The sequence below is a fragment of the Salmo trutta genome, chromosome 17 (genome assembly GCF_901001165.1).
Source record: "Salmo trutta chromosome 17, fSalTru1.1, whole genome shotgun sequence".
Taxonomy (NCBI): domain Eukaryota; kingdom Metazoa; phylum Chordata; class Actinopteri; order Salmoniformes; family Salmonidae; genus Salmo; species Salmo trutta.
In genome coordinates this window covers 15,856,735-15,878,508 of record NC_042973.1, presented here as the reverse complement: position 1 = coordinate 15,878,508, position 21,774 = coordinate 15,856,735, and the positions used below count along the sequence as shown (strand labels likewise).

The 21,774-nt window shown below is 44.8% G+C and overlaps 1 protein-coding gene across 2 annotated transcripts in view; it reads right to left on the bottom strand.

The window, feature by feature from the left end:
- LOC115151706 (KN motif and ankyrin repeat domain-containing protein 3) overlaps positions 1 to 21,774 on the bottom strand; it is a 34,521-nt gene continuing 12,747 nt past the window's right edge. Inside the window, exons 1-11 of one of the 2 annotated variants that reach the window (XM_029695869.1) lie at positions 16,777 to 16,810; positions 16,528 to 16,616; positions 14,532 to 16,391; positions 14,272 to 14,374; positions 13,901 to 14,140; positions 6,262 to 6,352; positions 5,795 to 6,014; positions 5,457 to 5,599; positions 5,154 to 5,354; positions 1,056 to 1,154; positions 1 to 694 (exon numbers count right to left, since the gene is read on the bottom strand). In XM_029695869.1, coding sequence (XP_029551729.1) covers positions 635 to 694; positions 1,056 to 1,154; positions 5,154 to 5,354; positions 5,457 to 5,599; positions 5,795 to 6,014; positions 6,262 to 6,352; positions 13,901 to 14,140; positions 14,272 to 14,374; positions 14,532 to 16,391; positions 16,528 to 16,564 — 3,054 coding nt within the window. In that variant the 5' untranslated portion in view covers positions 16,565 to 16,616; positions 16,777 to 16,810 and the 3' untranslated portion in view covers positions 1 to 634. Of the gene's footprint in view, positions 695 to 1,055; positions 1,155 to 5,153; positions 5,355 to 5,456; positions 5,600 to 5,794; positions 6,015 to 6,261; positions 6,353 to 13,900; positions 14,141 to 14,271; positions 14,375 to 14,531; positions 16,392 to 16,527; positions 16,617 to 16,776; positions 16,811 to 21,774 lie in introns of those variants that run through there. The other variant, XM_029695867.1, reaches the window with a different exon arrangement.

Sequence of the window (21,774 nt, the reverse complement as noted above, 5' to 3'; positions counted from 1 at the left end):
TGTTATGTAAATATATGTTTATTTTTTACATGACAATAGATACATGAATATACAAGGCATAGACAGTTAGTGCAAACTTGGAACTATTTTGGCATGAAGATTGAGAAGACTACTACTCCAGTCTCATTTTCAGTTAATTTATCACCTGATTTACTTTACAAAAGGAACATATAAATAGGTGGTCCAGGTGTTCTCTATTGTTACTACAAGCAAGGGGGAAGCCGATGACATCAGAGGGCACCATCAGACCAACCCGTCGAATGGCCTACTCCATGAAGTTTGCACTTGCACTTTTTTTAAATAGCTGCAGTGCGCCTTTAAAAGGGGGAGGGGAACTAAAAACTAAACACAGTCAATGAGTGCAAATATATGTGAGGTCTGCTTTACTGTATCATAGAAAAATATGCTGCAGACCTTGACCTAGTCAGAAATGTTGCAAATGCAGATTATTGGCTTATATAATAATGGTTTAAGGCATTTATTGAAAAAATAATATTATATTAACAATACAAATAAATGAATGACATATGCCATTATATAAATACATATATTTATGTAGACAGCGGCAGTATTCCAGTGGCGCATTTTCAATGCTCAAGTCCAGTTATGTTTGTTTTTCCATATTGGTGGCCCATTACTCCGCAGCAGGCCATGTCTTTTGAGGACTAGTGGGGCTTCGAGTCTTGGTCGTCCCCTGAAATAAATATACCAATGTTTTCAGCCTGATAGTAATAAAACAGGGCAAAAATCACAATGAACAGTAATAAACTGGAGGGAAAAAATACATGGTGCTTTATAGAATATGCTCTATGGGTCACTACTGCTACACATGTCAAGACAGGATCTTTCAACTAGCAGCCAACATACCACACCCAAACTAAACATTGGAGTGTAGCCGAAGCGCAAAAATTACACACTTCAAATAGTAGCAACATTGCACATGACACAGATATGTTGTGAGCGCGACCTATACTGGATTCAAGGCCTAACTGGCTGTTTGTCATATAAAAAAAGGCAGGCCCCTCGGCCGCCAGACCAGAGTCTGGGGAACTCACAGCTGTCTGGGCCTTGGCGTAGTTCATGTGGGCGTAAAGCAGCACAGCTGTGTCATTGTGAGAGGCCTCCAGGGCGATGGACAGAGCATTACTGCCGTCCTAGAGAGGGAGGAACACGAAAGGGAGAGCAGGCTTAGCTATAAATCCTCTGAGGCGGGATACACATAGCACTCCTGCCCAGTCATAGCCACAACACACAGTTTAGGAAGATTAATAAACTATATGCCAGAACGTAATTACAAATCATTTGTAGACGCAAATTGACTTGAAAATCTATGGCAAGACCTGAAAATGGTTGTCTAGCAATAATCAACAAGCAATTTCACAGAGCCTGAAGAATTTTGAAACGAATAATGGGCAAATGTTGCACAATCCAGGCATGGAAAGCTCTCAGAGACATAACCAGAAAGACTCACAGCTGTAATCGCTGCCAAAGATGCTTCGACAAAGTATTGAGGGGTGTGAATACTTTGACATTTCTGTATTTCATTTCCCAAAATGTCTAAAAATATGTTTTCACTTTTTGTTTGTTTTATTTCGTTGGGCTTCTTAAACAGGGAAAGACCCGTCATGTGACTGTCGGATTTATAAGATTGATTTGTATTTTTTTTTTAAAAGAAAGGTATACCAAGTTTTGTGTGTAGATGGGTGAGATTTTTAAAAATGTAATCCATTTTGAATTCAGGCTGTAACGCAACAAAATGAGGAATAAGTCGAGGTATGAATACTTTCTGATTAGAGGATTCAACCCCCTGAGTCAATAGATGTTAGAATCACCTTTGACAGCGATTACAGAGGTGAGTCCTTCTCTAAGAGCTTGGCACACCTAGATTGTACAATATTTGCACATTATTCTATTTTGAATTTTTCAAGCTCTGTCAACTTGGTTGTTGATCATTGCTAGACAGCCATTTTCAAGTCTTGCCATAGATTTTCAAACTGATTTAAATCAAAACTGTAACTAGGCCACTCAGAAACATTCAGTGTTGACTTGGTAAGCAACTCCAGTGTGTATTTGGTCTTGTGTTTTAGGTTATTGTCCTGCTGAAAGGTGAATTTGTCTCCCAGTGTCTGTTGGAAAGCAGACTGAACCAGATTTTCCTCTAGGTTTTTGCCTGTGCTTAGCTCTACTCCATTTATTTTTATCCTAAAAACTTCCTAGTCCTTGCCAATGACAAGCATATTCATAACATGATGCAGCCACCACCATACTTGAAAATATGAAGAGTAGTGCTCAGTGATGTGCTGTGTTGGATTTGCCCAAACATAACACTTTGTATTCAGGACATAACGTTAATTTCTTTGACACATTTTTGGCAGTTTTACTTTAATGCCTAATTGCAAACAGGACGCATGTTTTGGAATATTTTTTATTCTGTACAGGCTTCCTTCTTTTCACTCTGTCATTTAAGTTGGTATTGTGGAGTAACTACAATGTTGTTCATCGTCAGTTTTCTCCTATCACATCCACTCTGCCTCATGCCTGTATCTTTGTAGTGACTGGGTGTATTGATACACCATCCAAAGTGTAATTAATAACTTTACCATGCTCAAAGGGATATTCAAAGTCTGATATTTCTTTGTACCCATCTACCAATAGGTGCCCTTCTTTGCGAGGCATTGGAAAACCTCCCTGGTCTTAAGGGTTGAATCTGTGTTTGACATTCACTGCTCAAATTAGGGTTTTTACAGATAATTGTATGGGTGGGGTACAGAGATGAGGTAGTCATTCAAAAATCTGGTTAAACACTATTAATTGCACACAGAGTGAGTCCATGCAACTTATGCAACTTATTTAGGCTTACCATTACAAAGGGGTTAAATACTTATTGACTCAAGACATTTCTGTTTTTCATTTTAGTACTTTTACCCCCTTTTCTCCCCAATAGGTAGTTACAGTCTTGTCCCATCACTGCAAGTCCACTACAGACTTGGGAGAGGCAAAGTTCGAGAGCCACGCGTCCTCCGAAACACGACCCTGCCAAGCAGCACTGCTTCTTAACACACTGCTCGTTTAACATGGAAGCCATCCGCACCAATGTGTCTGAGGAAATACCGTCCAGCAGGCAACCGGGGGTCAGCTTGCAGGCACCTAGCCCACCACAAGGAGTCACTAGAGCACAATGGGACCCTAGAGCACAATGGGACCCGGACGACACTGGGCCAATTGTGCACCACCTCATGGGTCTCCCGGTCACGGCTGACTGTGACACATATTGGGATCGAACCTGGGTCTGTTGTGATGCTTCAAGCACTACGATGCAGTGCCTTAGACCGCTGCGCCACTCGGGAGGCCTTCTGCTTTTCATTTTTTATTAATTTGTCAACATTTCTAAAAACATGATTCCACTTTGACATTATGGGGTCTGTAGGCCAATGACAGAAAATCTCAATGTAATCCGTTCTAAATTCAGGCTGTAACACCATTTTTTGGTGAAAAGGTCAAGGGGTGTGAATTCTTTCTGAAGGCACAGTATATATATATTTTTTGTCCTCAGAAAACTTGGGGCACCAAATAAAATCCCCTGTGGGCCAAATTCGGCCCATGGGCTGCCAGTTGGGGAACATTGGTATGCTGTCTATGTGAGGTGTGGCCACTCTTAAGGAGCTGCCCCTTTTTTTAAATTTTCGCCTAAAATGACATACCCAAATCTAACTGCCAGTAGCTCAGGACCTGAAGCAAGGATATGCATATTATTGATACCATTTGAAAGGAAACGCGTTGAAGTTTGTGGAAATGTTAAATTAATGTAGGAGAATATAACACTTCAAGATCTGGTAAAAGATAATACAAAGAAAAAAGCACATGTTTTTTTTTTACATCTTTCAAATGCAAGAGAAAGGCCACAATGTATTATTCCAGCCCAGGCGGAATTTTGATTTTGGCCACTAGATGGCAGCAGTGTGTGTGTGTGCAAAGATTTAGACTGATCCAATGAACCATTGCATTTCTGTTCAAGCTTTTGTATCAAGACTGCCCAAATGTGCCTAATTGGTTTATTAATAAATTTTCAAGTTCATAACTGCACTCTCCTCAAACAATAGTATGGTATTCTTTCACTGTAATAGCTACTGTAAATTGGACAGTGCTGTTAGACTAACAAGAATTTAAGCTTTCTGCCAATATCAGATATGTCTATGTCCTGGTAAAAAAAAATGTTACATATAACCTCATGCTAATCGCATTAACCTATGTTAGCTCAACCGTCCAGCGGGGGACCCACCGATCTTGTAGAGGTTTTAAACTGCTGGGCCGGTGTGGGTACAGGCTTTTCTTCTAGGTAGCTGAGCAACACACCAACTAAATGAAGCTGGAATCAGGCTGGAACCAAACCCTGCACCCACACTGGCCCTTAAGGTTGCCCACCCCCGCTCTAGGTTACACACCAGCAAAGGGATAATCCACATCTCTGTCTGTCTCCCAGTCCTCAACAATTAGCTGTATCCAATTGTCAAAGGGTTGAAGAAAAAAAGCATGTTCCCAAATACTTTCCCAGCCCCTCTCAGTCCAGCTGTGTCCTACTGAAACCCAATCCACGTGCTGCACGGCTAACACATTTTTCCCCAGATATGAGTCTGGACTGGAGGTTCAAAGTAGTCTGAGAAGAATTTATTGTGAAGTCATACTGTAGAAAAACACTTGGTGTATAGACTATAAAATGATTCTCTCTTATTGTGAAAATAAAAGTGTTCATACAAACAAGAATTTATAAAATAAATAAACTGAGTATGTGTTTTTGTATTCACTTCTTGGGTGCATCTCAATAATCTATTGTGGTTTCCTCCCCTGCTCTCCTGTCCTTCATCTGCAGCTCTGATGTTAAGATGGGAAATATGGCTAAAGCCTATCAGAGCACTTGCTTTGATCTGCTTAGTTTTTTCAGTTCAGCGTGAAACAGAAAAGAAGTAGAGGATGAGGAAAGTGGACAGGAAGAGGAAGCCAGGTAAGCGTATCAAGACACACTCTGTGAGTGTACAGGGTTAACAGACAGGTGTACAGGGTAAACAGACAGACAGACAGACAGACAGACAGACAGACAGACAGACAGACAGACAGACAGACAGACAGACAGACAGACAGACAGCAAAGGAACTCACATTGTCCACAATGGAGATGTCACAGCCCGGCTGGTCCAGGAGCAGCGAGACAATCTCGGCGCGGCCGTGCTCGCTGGCGCACATGAGCGCCGTGGAGCCCTCGTCATCCTGCACGTTCACATCAGCCCCGCAGTCCAGCAACGCCCGCACCATCTCCTGCCGTCCATGGCTAACAGCTAGCATCAGCCCCGTCTGGCCAGCCTAACCACAACTTATCCCAGTTAGCATAGTGTTAGCGAAACACACATAAGCAGTATTGACAGAGGGGATAGACTGGATGTGAAGTGATTGAGTAGGACTTGCCTGGCTGGCCTTGGCGTTGACGTTGCCCTGACTGAAGAGCTTCCTGACCACCACCATGTCGTCCTCCTCTTTCACAGCTGAGAGGGCCGCCAGCATGATCGCAGTGTAGCCTGCCTTGTTCTGCTTATCTACACAACACATGCCTGCACAGAGCACACACACACCTTGTTGAAACCCCGGGGCATGGCATAACTAATGTGATTTTATGCCTGTAATTAAACCATAAATAACCAAACTTCTGAAGATTCATTATAATAGGCCCTCTTCACTAAGGTCATAAACCTTGACCCTAACACAACTTCCCAAAGATAAGTGAAAGACTCCTCACTCCAACTAACCTGTGTCCAGCAGTAGCCCCACCACAGTGAAGTTGGAGTGGGAGACGCTGTAGTGCAAGGCCGTGTTACCATTGCCATCGGTCATGTTGACGACGTGGGCCAGCAAAGCAGAGGAGACCTCTGTGAAGGCCATCAGGTAGTCTGAGACACGGGGCGGCTGGGCCAGCTTGGCACTGGAGATGCGGAACCATTCCAGCTGCACAGTGTGAGTGCTGGAGATCTATAGGACAAGACAAGGGAGAAGAAGAGAGGACGTGGGATGGAATACTACTACATAAAGGTTATCATACTAACATGATTATAAACACTTCAAGTCATTGAACTTTAAAATATCACTCTTAATACTGAGAGGGAACACTTGAGAGATTATGGGCATTTTGGGAAAAAACTAACCGGAAATTGTAAAGGAAATTTAAGATTTCCAGGATATTATCAAACAGAGAAATTAGAGGCATGCTGAAACCCACCACTTCTTTACTCTTCAGTGTTTTGACATCATCATTCAGATGGTTCTTCAAAATGAGACAAGCTTCACGCATTTTTGCACTGAGCTCAAACCTAGGACAAAGGATTACTGCAATTAGATGTGGAAGTTATCTATGGGTCGTGACAAACGGGGATCTAACACTTGTGCAGTTAGCCAATGGATGATGCTCCTATATAAAGCATTCAACTCATTTTTGTAAACATCTTGGCTATAATTCCTCGTCAATATTATACACATGCATAGCTTCACAGATGATAATGTTGCAAAATAACTTTGACTGCAGTAATATTAGGGTTTCATATGTTAATTCAGGACTGATTTGCTCCCATTACTTCTTTGGCATTTATGCTAACTTTTGCAAATTCAGGCTACCTACAGGCTACAAACCAAAATAAAGGATTCAAGTTTTACTACCAACAGACTTCTTTCGAGGAAAGCAAACTTTCAACAAAATATGAAAATTCTGTTAATTATCCCTTTAAAATTATGTTGAATATCCATTTACATTTTTCACAGTGCCTTCAGGAAGTATTCACACTCCTTGACTTTTTTCAGATTTTGTTGTTGTACAGCCTGATTTTTTTTGTCATTGTCCTACACACAATACCCCATTAATGTCAAAGTGGAATTATGTTTTTGAAAATGTTAACAAATTCATTCTAAGTGAAAAGCTGAAATGTCTTGAGTCAATATGTATTTGTTATGGCAAGCCTAAATACATTCAGCAGTAAAAATGTGCTTAACAAGTCACATAAGTTGCATGGACTCACTTTGTGTGCAATAATAGTGTTTAACATGATTTTTGAATCTCTGTACCACACATACAATTATCTGAAATGCAGAGCAATGAATTTCAAACAGATTCAACCTCATAGACCAGGGAGGTTTTCCAATGCCTCACAAAGAAGGGCACCTATTGGTAGATGTGTAAAAAAAAAAAAAAATTAAAAGCAGACATTGAATATCCCTTTGAGCATGGTGAAGTTATTAATTACACTTTGAATGGTGTATACACCCAGTCACTACAAAGATACAGGCGTCCTTCCTGACTCAGTGGCCGGAGAGGAAGGAATCCGCTTAGAGTTTTCACCATGAGGTCAATGATGAATATAAAACAGTTAGAGTTTAATGGCTGTGATAGGAGAACACTGAAGATAGATCAACAACATTGTACTTACTCCACATACTAACCTAACTGACAGCGTGAAAATAAGGATGCCTGTACAGAATAACAATATTCCCTGTCTGGCCCTGAGACCAAGGCCATGGAGGAGTACACTGAGGACTCTGGCTGCTGGGAGCATTCGTCCTTCTGCCTTCTCTGCCAGCGCAGGGTTCTTCTTCGTGGAAAAAAAAGGACAAGACCCTGCATCCATATATCCACTACCGGGGCCTTAATGACACCACTCCTCTCCTTGACTTTCAAACCTCTCCAGGGGGCAACCATGCAGTGGAAGACAGCCTTCAACACAGCTAGTGGACACTATGAGTACCTGGTCATGCCGTTTGGATGCTCCCGCAGTGTTCCAGGCCCTGGTCAACAATATGCTCCGTGACATGTTGAATCGATTTGTGTTTGTCTACCTCGACGACATCCTTGTTTTCTCTTGTTCTGCTCAAGAACACGTTCTCCATGTCTGACAAGTCCTTCAGCGCCTCCTAGAGAACCAGTTGTTCGTGAAAGCAGAGAAGTGCAAATTCACCGCTCCACTATCTCCTTTCTGGGATACGTCATCGCTGAAGGGAATGTTCAGATGGATCATGAAAAGGTGAGAGAGCTGGTGGATTTGGGTTTTCTACTGCCGCTTCATTCGGGGCTACAGCACCCTGGCTGCTCCCCTCTCTGCACTCACTTCTCACATGGTACCCAGCTGTTGACATGGCGTTTTTGGACCTTAACTTCTTTGGGATAGGGGGCAGTATTTTCACGGCCGGACAAAAAACGTACCCGATTTAACCTGGTTACTACTCCTGCCCAGAAACTAGAATATGCATATAATTAGTAGATTTGGATAGAAAACACTAAAGTTTCTAAAACTGTTTGAATGGTGTCTGTGAGTATAACAGAACTCATATGGCAGGCCAAAACCTGAGAAGATTCCATACAGGAAGTGCCCTGTCTGACAATTTGTTGTCCTTCTGTTGCATCTCTATCGAAAATACAGCATCTGTGCTGTAACGTGACATTTTCTAAGGCTTCCATTGGCTCTCTAAAGCCGCCAGAAAGTGGAATGGGGTGTCTGCTGTCTCTGGGCAAAGAACAGCAGCAGAATTTGTAAGTGGTCAGCCTGGGGACAGTGAGACTGGAGATGCACATGCACGAGACTTCTAAATTTTTTTCTTTCAGCCTTTGAATGAATACAACGTTGCCCGGTTGGAATATTATCGCTATTTTACGAGAAAAATAACATAAAAATTGATTTTAAACAGCGTTTGACATGCTTCTAAGTACGGTAATGGAATATTTTGAAATTATTTTGTCACGAAATGCGCTCGCGCGTCACCCTTCGGATAGTGACCTGAACGCACGAACTAAACGGCCGTATTTGGATATAACTATGGATTATTTGGAACCAAAACAACATTTGTTGTTGAAGTAGAAGTCCTGGGAGTGCATTCTGACGAAGAACAGCAAAGGTAATCCAATTTTTCTAATAGTAATTCTGAGTTTAGTGAGCCCCAAACTTGGTGGGTGTCAAATTAGCTAGCCTGTGATGGCCGAGCTATGTACTCAGAATATTGCAAAATGTGCTTTCGCTGAAAAGCTATTTTAAAATCTGACACCGCGATTGCATAAAGGAGTTCTGTATCTATAATTCTTAAAATAATTGTTATGTATTTTGTGAACGTTTATCATGAGTAATTTAGTAAATTCACCGGAGGTTTTCGGTGGGTATGCTAGTTCTGAACATCACATGCTAATGTAAAAAGCTGGTTTTTGATATAAATATGGACTTGATTGAACAAAACATGCATGTATTGTATAACATAATGTCCTAGGAGTGTCATCTGATGAAGATCAAAGGTTAGTGCTGCATTTAGCTGTGGTTTGGGTTTATATGACATATATGCTTGCTTGGAAAATGGCTGTGTGCTTATTTGTGTCTATGTACTCTCCTAACATAATCTAATGTTTTGCTTTCGCTGTAAAGCCTTTTTGAAATCGGACATTATGGTTAGATTAACGAGAGTCTTATCTTTAAAATGGTGTAAAATAGTTTATTGTTTGAGAAAATGTAATTGTGGTATTTTAGTTGGTTTTGTATTTCGCGCCGTGCAATGCCATTGGCTGTTGGCTAGGGGTTCCGCATGCGGAACGGGGTTCCGCTAGCGGAACGTCTGTCCTCAACAGGTGTTGAGATGTTGGAGTGGGGTCCGTCCTGTCCCAGCGGTCTGCCCAGGACCAAAAGCTGTATCCCTGTGCCTTCATGTCCCATCGTCTCAACCCTGCTGAGAGAAACTACGACGTAGGAAATCGGGAACTTCTGACTATCAAAATGGCGTTGGAGGAGTGGAGGCACTGGCTGGAATGGGCGGAACATCCATTTTTGGTGTGGACCGACCATAAGAATTTAGAATATCTTCACATCGCCAAGCGCCTTAACTCTAGGCAGGTCCGTTGGGCTCTGCTATTCACCAGGTTCAACTTCACCATCTCCTACTGCCCAGGGTCCAAGAATGTGAAGCCGGACACTCTCTCTCGCCTGTATAGTCCCGCTGCCACACCTTCTGACTCTGAGACCATCCTCCCTACCTCATGTCTTGCAGCTACAGTTGTCTGGGGTATCGAGGGGACCCTAGGGGGGCCAGGCTAACCGGATGTTTGTCCCTGAATTGGCCCAATTTCAGGTCCTGGAATGGGCTCATTCCTCCAAGCTCACCTGCCATCCCGGCTCCCGTCAAACCATGGCCTTCCTCCGACAGCGCTTCTGGTGGCCCACTATGGTTCAGCCTTCGTCGCCGCATGCACAGTGTGTGCTCAGAATAAGACTCTGCGGCAAGCTCCGGCTGGCCTCCTTCAGCCACTCCCTGTTCCTCTGGTCCCATATATCCCTGGATTTTGTCACTGGGCTTCCTCCGTCTGATGGCAACACCACTATCCTGACAGTAGTGGATAGGTTCTAAAGCCACCCATTTCATCCCTCTCCACAAGTTATCTTCAGCCAAGGAGACGGCCCAGCTCATGGTGCAGCAAGTCTTCCGAATCCATGGAGTCCCTGTCGACATTGTGTCTGATTGTGGTCCTCATTTCTCGTCCCGATTCTGGAAGGCGCTTTGCACCCTCATTGGGTCGTCGGCCAGCCTGTCCTCCGGGTTTCATCCCCAGTCCAACGGCCAGTCGAAACATGCCAATCAAGACCTGGAGACGACACTTAGGTGCCTCGTCTCGACCAACCCCACCACCTGGAGCAGGCAAATTGTGTGGGTGGAGTACGCCCGGAACACTCTTCACTGGTCGGCCACTGGGCTCTCGCTCGTCGAGTCCAAGGGGTATCAGCCCCCGCTCTTCCCAGAGCAAGAAGAAGAGATCAACATACCCTCGGCCCAGATGTTCGTCCGCCGCTGTCGGTGTACCTAGAAGAGAGCTCGGTCTGCTCTTCTCAAGACCACCTCCAGGTATCGTCGACAAGACGACCACCACCGGACTCCGGCTCCCCCGCTATCGTCTCGGGCAGAGGGTATGGCTGTCTACACGGGACCTGCCCCTTTGGGTGGAGTCCAGTAAACTTTCCCCCTGTTTTATTGGTCCTTTCCCCATCTCTAAAGTCCTTAGTCCCACTGCTGTTCATCTTCTGTTGCCCCGTACCCTCCATATACATCCCACTTTTCATGTGTCCAGGATTAAGCACTTGTCTCACAGCTCTTTGTCTCCTGTTTCCAAGCCCACCCCTCCTCCCCGTCTCATCGACAGCCATCCGGCGTACACGGCGAGACGCCTACTGAGTGTTCGACCTCGGGGCAGGGTTTTCCAATACCTGGTTGACTGGGAGGGTTATGGCCCGGAGGAGAGGTGCTGTGTCCCCGCTAAGGACATCCTGGACCTGGCCCTCATCTCCGACTGTCACCACATGCTCCCCGGTCAACCAGGTATGCGCCCAGGTAGGACACCAGGTGGCGCCCCTAGGGGCGGGGGGGGGGGGGGGGTACTGTCACACCCTAATCTGTTTCACCTGTCTTTGTACTTGTCTCCACCCCCCTCCAGGTGTCGCCCATCTTCCCCATTATCCCCAGTGAATTTATACCTGTTCTCTGTTTGTCTGTTGCCAGTTCGTCTTGTCTCGTCAAGCCTACCAGCGTGTTTTTTCCGTGCTCCTGTTTTCCTAGTGTCCGTTTTCTAGCCCTCCCAGTTCCGACCTATTCTGCCTGCCCTGACACTGAGCCCGCTTGCCTGACCATTCAGCCTGCCCTGACCTCGAGCCTGCTTGCCGCCCTGTACCATTCAGACTCTGACCTGGTTAATGAACTTCTGCCTGCCCCTTGTATTTTAATAAATATCAGAGACTCTAACCATCTGCCTTGTGTGTCTGCATCTGGGTCTCGCCCTGTGTTGTTATAATTCCAAAACATGCATCCTGTTTGCAACAAGGCACTAAAGTAATACTGCAAAAATTTGGCCTGAATAAGTGTGATGTTTATATCCAATACAACACATTACTAAGTACCAATCTCCATATTTTTAAGCATAGTGGTAGCTGCATCATGAAATGGGTATGTTTGTAATCGTTGAGGAAAACCTGGTTCAGTCTGCTTTCCATCAGACACCGGGAGATGAACAGTGCATGGGTAAAATCACCTGGGAAGCCAATCCAGAACAAAAAACGCCATATTACAACCTATGTGTTGTGATAATTGCATTGTTTGCTCTATAACCTGTTAGTTCATATGCCTTGACATCGTGATATATAGGCCTAAGGCCGAGACAATAAGAAGACACAGCGGCAGAATAAATTCAACCACACATGAATTCAACCACCCAAGCAAGGTAATGTTTCCGACATTTCGTACTATTCATTTAGAACCATGGAGATTTACTGCAAGTTGCAAAGAAAACAGGTGCTGCCGCCACTATTCCAGCACCATTTCAACTTCAACAACATCTAATCACCTATGCTTAGTCTAATACAGTGACAACTAAAATATACCAAAAAGATTTTGTCAAATCAACATAAGCTAAATATGACGTGGATATCCATGGTACAGATGTGTGCGAAAAAAACATGTTGAATCACCCTACTTGTAGAGAAACGCCAATGCCACCCTCCTCTTTCATGTTGCCTAAATGGTGTATGACTCTGTCATACAGTACCCTCTTTTAGTTTTGGTTGTCCTAGGCTACCTGGCTAAAATACTTGCTCGCTAGCTTCCTTTCATGGGCAACCAGTCCAACTAGTTAACATTAGCATACTACATCTAGAATTTCCATCTTCTCAGGCCAGGGGCACAATGTATGAACTTATGGTTGGATCATAATCATCGTTATAGTTATTGGCCAGTACGGAAAATTAATTAAAACCACAAGTCCAAATCCCTACCAATGGCTAATTTAGGAAAGGGATGATTTTAGATAGCTAGCTAGCCACTGGAGGACAACAACACAACGAGACGCAACAGTTCAAGTTTTTGTCTGTCAATAATGACGTTTGGCTTGTGATGGGATTGGTCTGTAGCCAAATCTAAACTGGCTTCCCTTGACACTTTTTTTGGTATGCCAGGACCATTCACAGCTGAGCTCACTCATTTTATCTCAATGCCGATTGGCTATTTATTTATTCATTTTTATATCAAGGGAGGCCAAATGCTCACTGGCTTACCTTGCATTCAATGCTACAGGTGGCAACAATGTCATACTGTTTCTGACCAGACAGCATCAGATAGATACGCGACACATACTGAGACAGAGGGGCGCTGTTTTGTTCGCTCGGATGCTTTCTCAAGTGAGATACATTCAGCCTCTGCGAATTGAAGGAAATGTTTGACAATTTTTTTTCTTTTTTCTTGGTTCATTTTTGGGTGTAGCCTGGTTTCTCTTGGCATTCATGAATACATGCCACTGGAGATGAATTCACCTTTCAGCAGGACAATAATCTAAAACACAAGGTCAAAACTACACTAGAGTTTCTTACCAAGAAGACAGTGAATGTTCCTGAGTGGCCAAGTTACAGTTTTGACTTAAATCTGCTTGACAATCTATGGCAAGACCTGAAAATGGTTGTCTAGCAATGACCAACAACCAATTTGTCAGAGCTTTAAGAATTTGTTAAAGAATAATGGGAAAATATTGCACAATCCAGGGGTGGAATGCTCTAAGAGATTTACCCAGATAGACTCACAGCTGTAATCGCTGCCAAAGGTGATTCTACTGTATTGACTCAGGGAGCTGAATCCTTATCTAATCAAGATACATTAGTGTTTTATTTAGATTTGTTTTTACAAATGTTAGAATTTTTCTTCCACTTTGACATGACAGAGTATTTAGTGTAGATCGTTGATAAAAAATAAATAAAATGCAATCCCTTTGAATCCCACTTTGTCAAGGGATCAAGGGATGTGAATACTTTCTGAAGGCACTCTATCTGCCACCACTGACTTCTATGAGCTGTACCCATAATCAAGCATACTTCTCTTTCACTGTATCTGGACTCTCCTCAGTGGCTCCAGTCCCTGCTGCTAAGGCCACATCATCACTATCGGTGTCATCCATATTCATGTTCCTCTCCTCATCGGAGGTCTCCTCCAGAGCAGCCGCTGCATCTTCATCATCACTACCGTCTGAGCAATCACCTACTTCACTGCCACCTGAGGAACTCCCCTCTTCCTCATCATCATCCTCCTCCTCTTCACTAGATGTCGACTCATACCTGGACAGAAGCACATGTCTAGTTAATCTTTAAGATTGGTCATAATTTCCTTCGAATATGGCCTGTGTATTGTCAGTGTAACGGTAATATGTGCTTTTTGACACATTCATTGATGGCAAAGCACCACTTACCCCCCGTTGAGAATGCCAACAAACTGCAAGCTTTTCTTGCCGCTGCTGCGTGATTCACTGGAACTACTCCCATCCTTCTTCTTCATGATTGATTTCAACATACCTGTGGCCACAATGGATGTGGTGAGTGACCCAACCAGTATGCTAGTACATTGAATTCTATATTACTTTTCTACCTGCTTTATTAGTGTGGGGGAATCATTTTTCTTCTATATGAAGTACTATTGTATAACAGTTAAATAAATACACTTGGCACTCACTTCCAACCGTTGTTGCAGTTGTTGGAGTGCTGGGCACCATTTCCTCCTCTTTCACTCCCTTTCCTTCGTTGACCTTGTACTCCGCGATGGTCGTCTGTCTCCTCTTCAGCGCAGTGACTGGAGCTTTCTGCTCTATGTCCTCCTCCTTGTACAGATTCTCCCATTGACTTCCAGTGCTGACCAGTACTACTGGGGTTGATTCCGCTTCTGCAGGGCTCTCCACAGAGTCAGTCTGAGTGCTCTGGTCGTAATATCCGGCTCTTAAATCCTCACCTACACATGCGTCAACCACCTCAGGACAACAGGAGACGGCAACATTCTGTGAAGCTGGTGTGGACATTGTAGAGGCTTCAGTCCCCACTTGGGCATGGGCAGAGTCTGGTTTGGCAAGGACCCCCTTCTCGGACGTTGCCTTGGACTTCCTTTCATTCTCCTGGGCTTTGAGCACCGCCAGCTCCTCGTCAGCCTGGCCAAGTCGCCCCTCCAGAACCGAGATGGAGTCCTGCTGGAACTTGATATTGTCCTGTAGGGTGTCGATCTCCCTCTGGGCATCGCTGCTTAGCCCCAGCTGGGATTCCATCACCCAAACTGAGGCCTCCTCTGTCTCCACTACAGCCTGCACCCCCTCCTCGCGGATGGCCGGCGCCTCCGTGGCCACTCCTTTCTCGCAGACGTCCATCTGCGGCGTGCCCTCTGAGGCGTCCTTGGTGCCCAGGCTGTAGTAGAAGACCCCAGCATCCAGCAACATGTTGTCCCCGATGGCCACAGACTTCTTCTCCACAACCTTTTCCGGAACTTTCTCAGAAAGTGCTCCATCTTTTTCTGTCTTGCCTTCGAACTTCTCTGTCAGCTTTCTGAGGTCCCCTAATTTACTCGGACTCTTTGGACATCTGGGACTCTTAGGGGATAAAATTGGGCGTTCCTGACTCCGTGTGCCTGCGTCCAACGTGGTGGTATTAGTACTGCTGACTACTGTTGTAGCCTGTTGTTGGGCCACCAAGGTCTTCTTCTCCTGTAGCGCCAGTAGGAGCATGTCTTTCTCAGCCCGTAGCTTGGCCACCTCTCTTTCCAGCACTGGGACACCCTTTACTCGCTCCTCCATCTCCTTCAGTTGCTTCAGGGCAGTGGCCATCTGTTCTCTCACCGTCTGCAATTGGCTGGGGGGCAGAGTAGCCATTCCAGTGCTAGAGGCCGGGGTGCTCTTACCGGAGGTGTGGGGACTGGGTCTGTGCAGGCTACTCTGAGAGGGGCTGGGAGAGGCAGAGGACAGGTGCAAGGGCTGGCCATCCACACTGGCTGCTGCACTAGCTGGGGTGACATGGGTAGGGGCAGTCCTGGGGTTTTGCTTTGGTGGGTCTGAGAGCTGGAAACGGGCACCATTTTGGTGCTGATGGCTCTGCTCCTGCTGCAGTCTTAGGCTGGTCTCCAGGAGGGTCCTCTCTACTCTGGGGTTACGTAGTGGAGGTGGTGGTGGCACTTTGACGCAGGCAGAGAGAGGAGGGCTGAGTACAGATAGCGAGGACAGGGGTTGCCCCTCACTGGGAGCAGAGCCAATGCGATTCCGTGGGGGCGGGGGAGGGGGCACTCGACCATCTTCGCTGGCGGGCGAGGAGAGGGACTCTGTGGAGGTCCAGCCGCTGGCGCGTCCCCCCACACTCGGGCTCCGCTGGGAGACTTTGACCCCCCGGGATGACCTGCGGGAGTTGACGGGTGCCCGTCGGACGTGGTGGCCGCTTTCTATTTCCTCTACATACTTGAGGAAGTCCAGGTCCAGCTGGAAGCCATATGGTGTCTGGACCGAATAAGAGCCCTGTTGATCCGCCTCTTCCCGACTGGAGTATAGAAACGGTGCGCCCAGATCTGCAATCCGCAATAAAACATTATAATAACAGGTAGCAATTAGACTATATCCATAATTTGTTACCACATAATGACTTGGTAAATACCAGCTGGAACTGAACGTCTAATGAAGTGAATAGCGGTGAAATGTGCTTACCAGGCAGCTTTGGGTTGACCTGCACAGACTGAGTCATGGTTATGGACTGACACCTTTCAGCAGAAGCCCCCAGAGAATCTACTCACAACCTGGGCAGAGAATGGACACACAGACTCAGATACCTGTGTACTGTATGTGTGTTTCTGAGGATAGTATTCAGACCCCTTGACTTTTTACACATTTTGTTATGTTACAGCCTTATTCTAAAAAGGAAATATCACATTTACATAAGTATTCAGTTTGGCACACCTGTATTTGGGGAGTTTCTCCCATTCTTCTCTGCAGATCCTCTCAAGTTCTGTACAGGTTGGATGGGGAGCATCGCTGCACAGCTATTTTCAGGTCTCTCCAGAGATGTTCGATTGGGTTCAAGTCCAGGCTCTGGCTGGGCAACTCAAGGACATTGAGAGACTTGTCCCGAAGCCACTTGTGCGTTGTCTTGGCTGTGTGCTTAGGGTCGGAACAGGTTTTCATCAAGGATCTCTCTGTACTTTGCGCCGTTCATCTTTCCCTCCATCCTGACTAGTCTCCCAGTCCCTGCCGCTGAAAAACATCCCCACAGCATGACGCTGCCACCACCATGCTTCACCTTAGGGATGGTGCCAGGTTTCCTCCAGACATGACGCTTGGCATTCAGGCCAAAGAGCTCAATCTTGATTTCATCAGACCAGAGAATCTTGTTTCTCATGGTCTGAGAGTCTTTAGGATGATCAATGGAAAAATGATGCACCTGAGCTCAATTTCAAGTCTCATAGCAAAGGGTCTCAGTACTTATGTAAATAAGGTATTTCTGTTTTTTTTATTTTATTATTTGCAAACATTTCTAAAAAACTGTTTTTGCTTTGTCATTATGGGGTTTTGTATGTAGATTGATGATGAAAATGTTTTATTTAATCAATTTAAGAATAAGGCTGTAACGTAACAAAATGTGGAAAAAGTCAAGGGGTCTGAATACTTTTTGAATGCACTGTACATATGTAGGATCTTAATTTGAGCCAGTTTTCTACAGCAGGAAAATAATCCTGAAGCAACAGGAAATGTAAATTATGTGGATTACAAGTAATGGACATTTTTGTAGGGGTTGATACATTTTTGGTAAGGGAATATCAAGTCTGAAATTTCAAAGTGGAAATTATAAACTTCAGAAGCATTTTTAAACCTCAAATACACTCCTGCAACAGGGTGATCAAATTAAGATCCAACATCTCTATGTATTTTTCATGTGTTTCCCAGAGGTAAAGAGAGCATGAAGCTTAAAATTATACTATTCAGGCCGTTGTAGATTGATGCTTTTCGAATGATGGTGAAATTAACTGCAGCAATTCCTTCTCATTCAAGACGAAACCTTGCTATAAACTGCCTATGAAGCTCTTACTGTAAGGAGACCTGAAGAAATTCATATGTGACTCGTTTCTGTCACAGCTGTCGTGGAAGAGAGAATGGGACCAAGGCGCAGCGGGTTGCGTGCTCAACATATTTATTATAAAAAATGCGAACACCACGGAAAAACAATAAACAAACTAACGACAGGAACAGAGACGCAGGCTCAACAAAAGCAGTGCTCTTAAACAACTACCCACAAGTGACAAACAAAACACACACCTATTTATAGGACTCCCAATCAGAGGCAACTAGAAACACCTGCCTCCAATTGAGAGTCCAGCACCCAACCTACACATAGAAAAACTACCCTAGAACATACACATAGAAATACAAACATAGACCAGTGACCAAAAAACCCCCGTAAACATAAATAAACTAACCTCTGCCACGTCCTGACCAAACTACAATAACAAAATATCCTCTATACTGGTCAGGACGTGACAGTACCCCCCCTCCCCCCCCAAAGGTGCAGACCCCGGATGCACCTACACAAACCACAGAAAACCCCCAAAACAAACAGAAAAATCCCCCTTAAACTAAAGGGAGGGAAGGGAGGGTGGCTGCCGTCAACGATGCTGAATGAGTGTAGACAAAGAAGCGCTTTCCAGTAGGTGTACCAAAACATTCAAGGAACATTTTCTCAAAAGTGGGGTTACAAGTTTATCAACTTTCAAAGCAGAATTACTTTCCCATTGTTCCTCAGCTGTTTTGTACGATATACCCACTTTCTTGCTCTGAGTCTTTACTTTTATCCAATGTGAAAAACACAATTTAAAATGTTGCTACAGAAGACCGAATTTAGCCAGTCGGTCACATAAGTTCTCACATGGCTTACAAGACAGCCTGCTGGGCAAATTAAAAGTAGAGAGAATCCATTTAGCAATATTTCTGAATTCAACCCTTGTTGAAAAGCAATTTCCTACATTGGTCTGGGGTGTGGTTTTTAAAGCCTTCATAGCTAAAGTAGTATGTTATTTCTCTCACCGACCCAGAATGACAACTCTCGTAGAAAAGCTAACATGCACACCAACAGTTCAGAGTTGTGGGGCACAATTCCTTAGACAACTAGACTAAGAAAGAGAGATCGACACAGGGTCAGAGCACCCTAATACACAAACACACAGATTCTGTTTCCCTATAGCCTCTGGCACATTCCGCCACACTTCCCTCTCACAACTTGCTAGCATGGACCAGGCTGGGACATGTAGACCTACATGGTAGTTGTGATAACATAGAAGGATAAATAAAAAAACATCTCCAAATACATGGATTTTCTGTAATCTCTCGTTGTAATTCAAGGAGAAGCTATGCACAAAATGTTGACACTGTGACAGCAAAGCCCAGCGTAGCCTACATTAATATTCCACAAAGCAAGGCGTCGGAATAAAATAAAACACAAAAACTGATTGCAGAGGCTAGTCCCTACAGCCCCTTCCCTTCACCTCACCAAGCTAAGCTTATCACAAGAGAATGCCATCGACTGACACTGGGCATTAGCCTGAGACGTCAAGTGGAGGTTGGTCTGAGGGACTCTGGTTAGCTTCAGACATGCCTGCTGTCACTGCTTCGTTCTCCCAGCCAGAGGGAAAACCCTCTCCCTCAAACACAGGGTACTAGGGCCATCTAGCAAAAACACTTTCCAGACTAGGGAAAACTCTGGGCCTTAGTTATAGCCTATAACTTTACTAGGGTCAGGATTTCAATTCCCAGTCTGGAATAACTCCAAGGCCTTCTTCCCAACATCCAGTCTAATTAGTCAAGGTGCTGCGCAGATTAACCAATCTGTAAATCATCTCAACTTCCAAACAACTCATTTATTTTATTTAGCCAGGATAGTCCACTCAGTAACAATTGCCACTGTTGAACATATCCTCATGTTGGAAGGATTAGGTCATCTACACAGCCACAAACTCAGAACCAACCTTGTGAAAAAGCAAGGGGTAACGAGGCAGGATCGACAACACTTAGATAAACACAAAGAAACCCTTAGTCAGGTATTAGCAACCGCCAAATTCCAAGTGTCTCAGATTTGCCCCAGATGCCTGTTCCTCAGATCAGAAGAGTGTAACATAGACATGTAGCCTCCATCCCACCCACTCCCTCTCCTCAGATTAGAGGAGTGTAACATAGACACGTAGCCTCCATCCCACCCACTCCCTCTCCTCAGATTAGAGGAGTGTAAAATAGACATGTAGCCGAGCCTCTATGCCAGCCACTCCTTCCCTCACTCCTCCTTACTTAGTGTCGCCAGCTCCCACTCAGCACAAACAGGCCAGTTCAAGATGTTTTTCCAGGTCCTGATGACAGGCACCAAATTACAACACACACACACAATCAGGGGGAGAAGCCACATCCCTCTGCCTAGTGGTTAGAGCGTTGGGCCAGTAACCGAAAGGTTTCTGGATCGAATCCCCGAGCTGAAAAGGTAGAAATCTGTCGTTCTGCCCCTGAGCAAGGCAGTTAACCCACTGTTCCCCGGGCACCGAGGACGCGGATGTCGATTAATGCAGCCCCCCGAACTTCTCTGATTCAAAGGGGTTGGGTTAAATGTGGAAGACACATTTCAGTTGAAGGCATTCAGTTGTACAACTGACTAGGTATCCCCCTTTCTTTCATCACCAGCAGTGAGCCACAGCCACAGCCTTGTCACACACACATACACCCGCAGGTGTGACCACACACGCAGACACATGCAAGCGCAACAACAACTGTCTGTTAGACAATGTTCTATGTTGTTGTTGCAATCTTGTAGATCATGTCATATGATCCCATAAATGACAAAATCAAATGCCTATGGCTGTAAGTCAATATAAAACGAATAGAAGGGTTTAACTTTGTAAAGCCGTCATTGGATTCGGACACACTGGAATACTCTACAAATTGAAGCCAAGCTACTATAAACTAAGCAATTGCACATATTTCCAATAGCTGTTGAGGGTTTCTATAAAGATTTGGTATCCTGTTTAACATAACGACTCTCTACCATTACCGTCATCACTGAGGTGGCTGTTTCCCCAGCATTCACCATAATTCTAACACTGAATTATACTTTTTCAGCGCTGCTTTTCAACAGGAAGTGTTCTGGCCGAGGGCTGCTGGCTACATGGCAGGAGCCATGTTTTGGAAAAGTGACCTCATCCTGGCCACCACCTCCCTTTTCCCTCAAAATGAAGGAGAGGGTCAACAGCAAGCCCGGCTGACAATAGAGAAAGCAAGGATTCTAGCTCTACAGATAGACGATAGTCACTACAGATCAGCCCACACTTATTAACCCAGATTCGGGTCTTGTTGGGCAAGGCTATTCCTTCATCCTTCCAGCCCACCCCACCACAACTACAGGCTCATCTTTACCATCAGACTACTTAACATAACAAAAGCCCCATTCAGAAGAGACACACACTCATAGGGTAGTGCCTCACTCTCGTCCTTGTATGAGTCAGTGTGGCTCAGCTCAGTACAGCTCAGCTGCTGGGATAAATCTGCAGTTTCCTGAAGGGAAGCAGGTCTGAGAACAGCACCCGGCCCACAGGGGAAACATCCTATTGTCTCGCAGTAGGAACTCAGGGCCGCTCCAATCCTGACAGGAAACCCATCGCTAAGGCCAAAAAGCTGCTTCCTGCGACACCAGAAGAAAAATCCAGGGAGAAGACAAGCAAAAACAAGGAGCTGAACAAACACACTACTGGCGTATTGCCATACAGGATTAACCCCTGTGTTTTACCCAAAAGGCTCACTTTTCTGTTTCCATCTACACGGGCCGGTACCCGTGTCTCACTGGGCCAAAGCCTGGCTACTGTTACTTTACAGCTGTAATTTTATAACAATGTCTAACTGTGAACTTTAACACCTTCTCACAAAGCAACT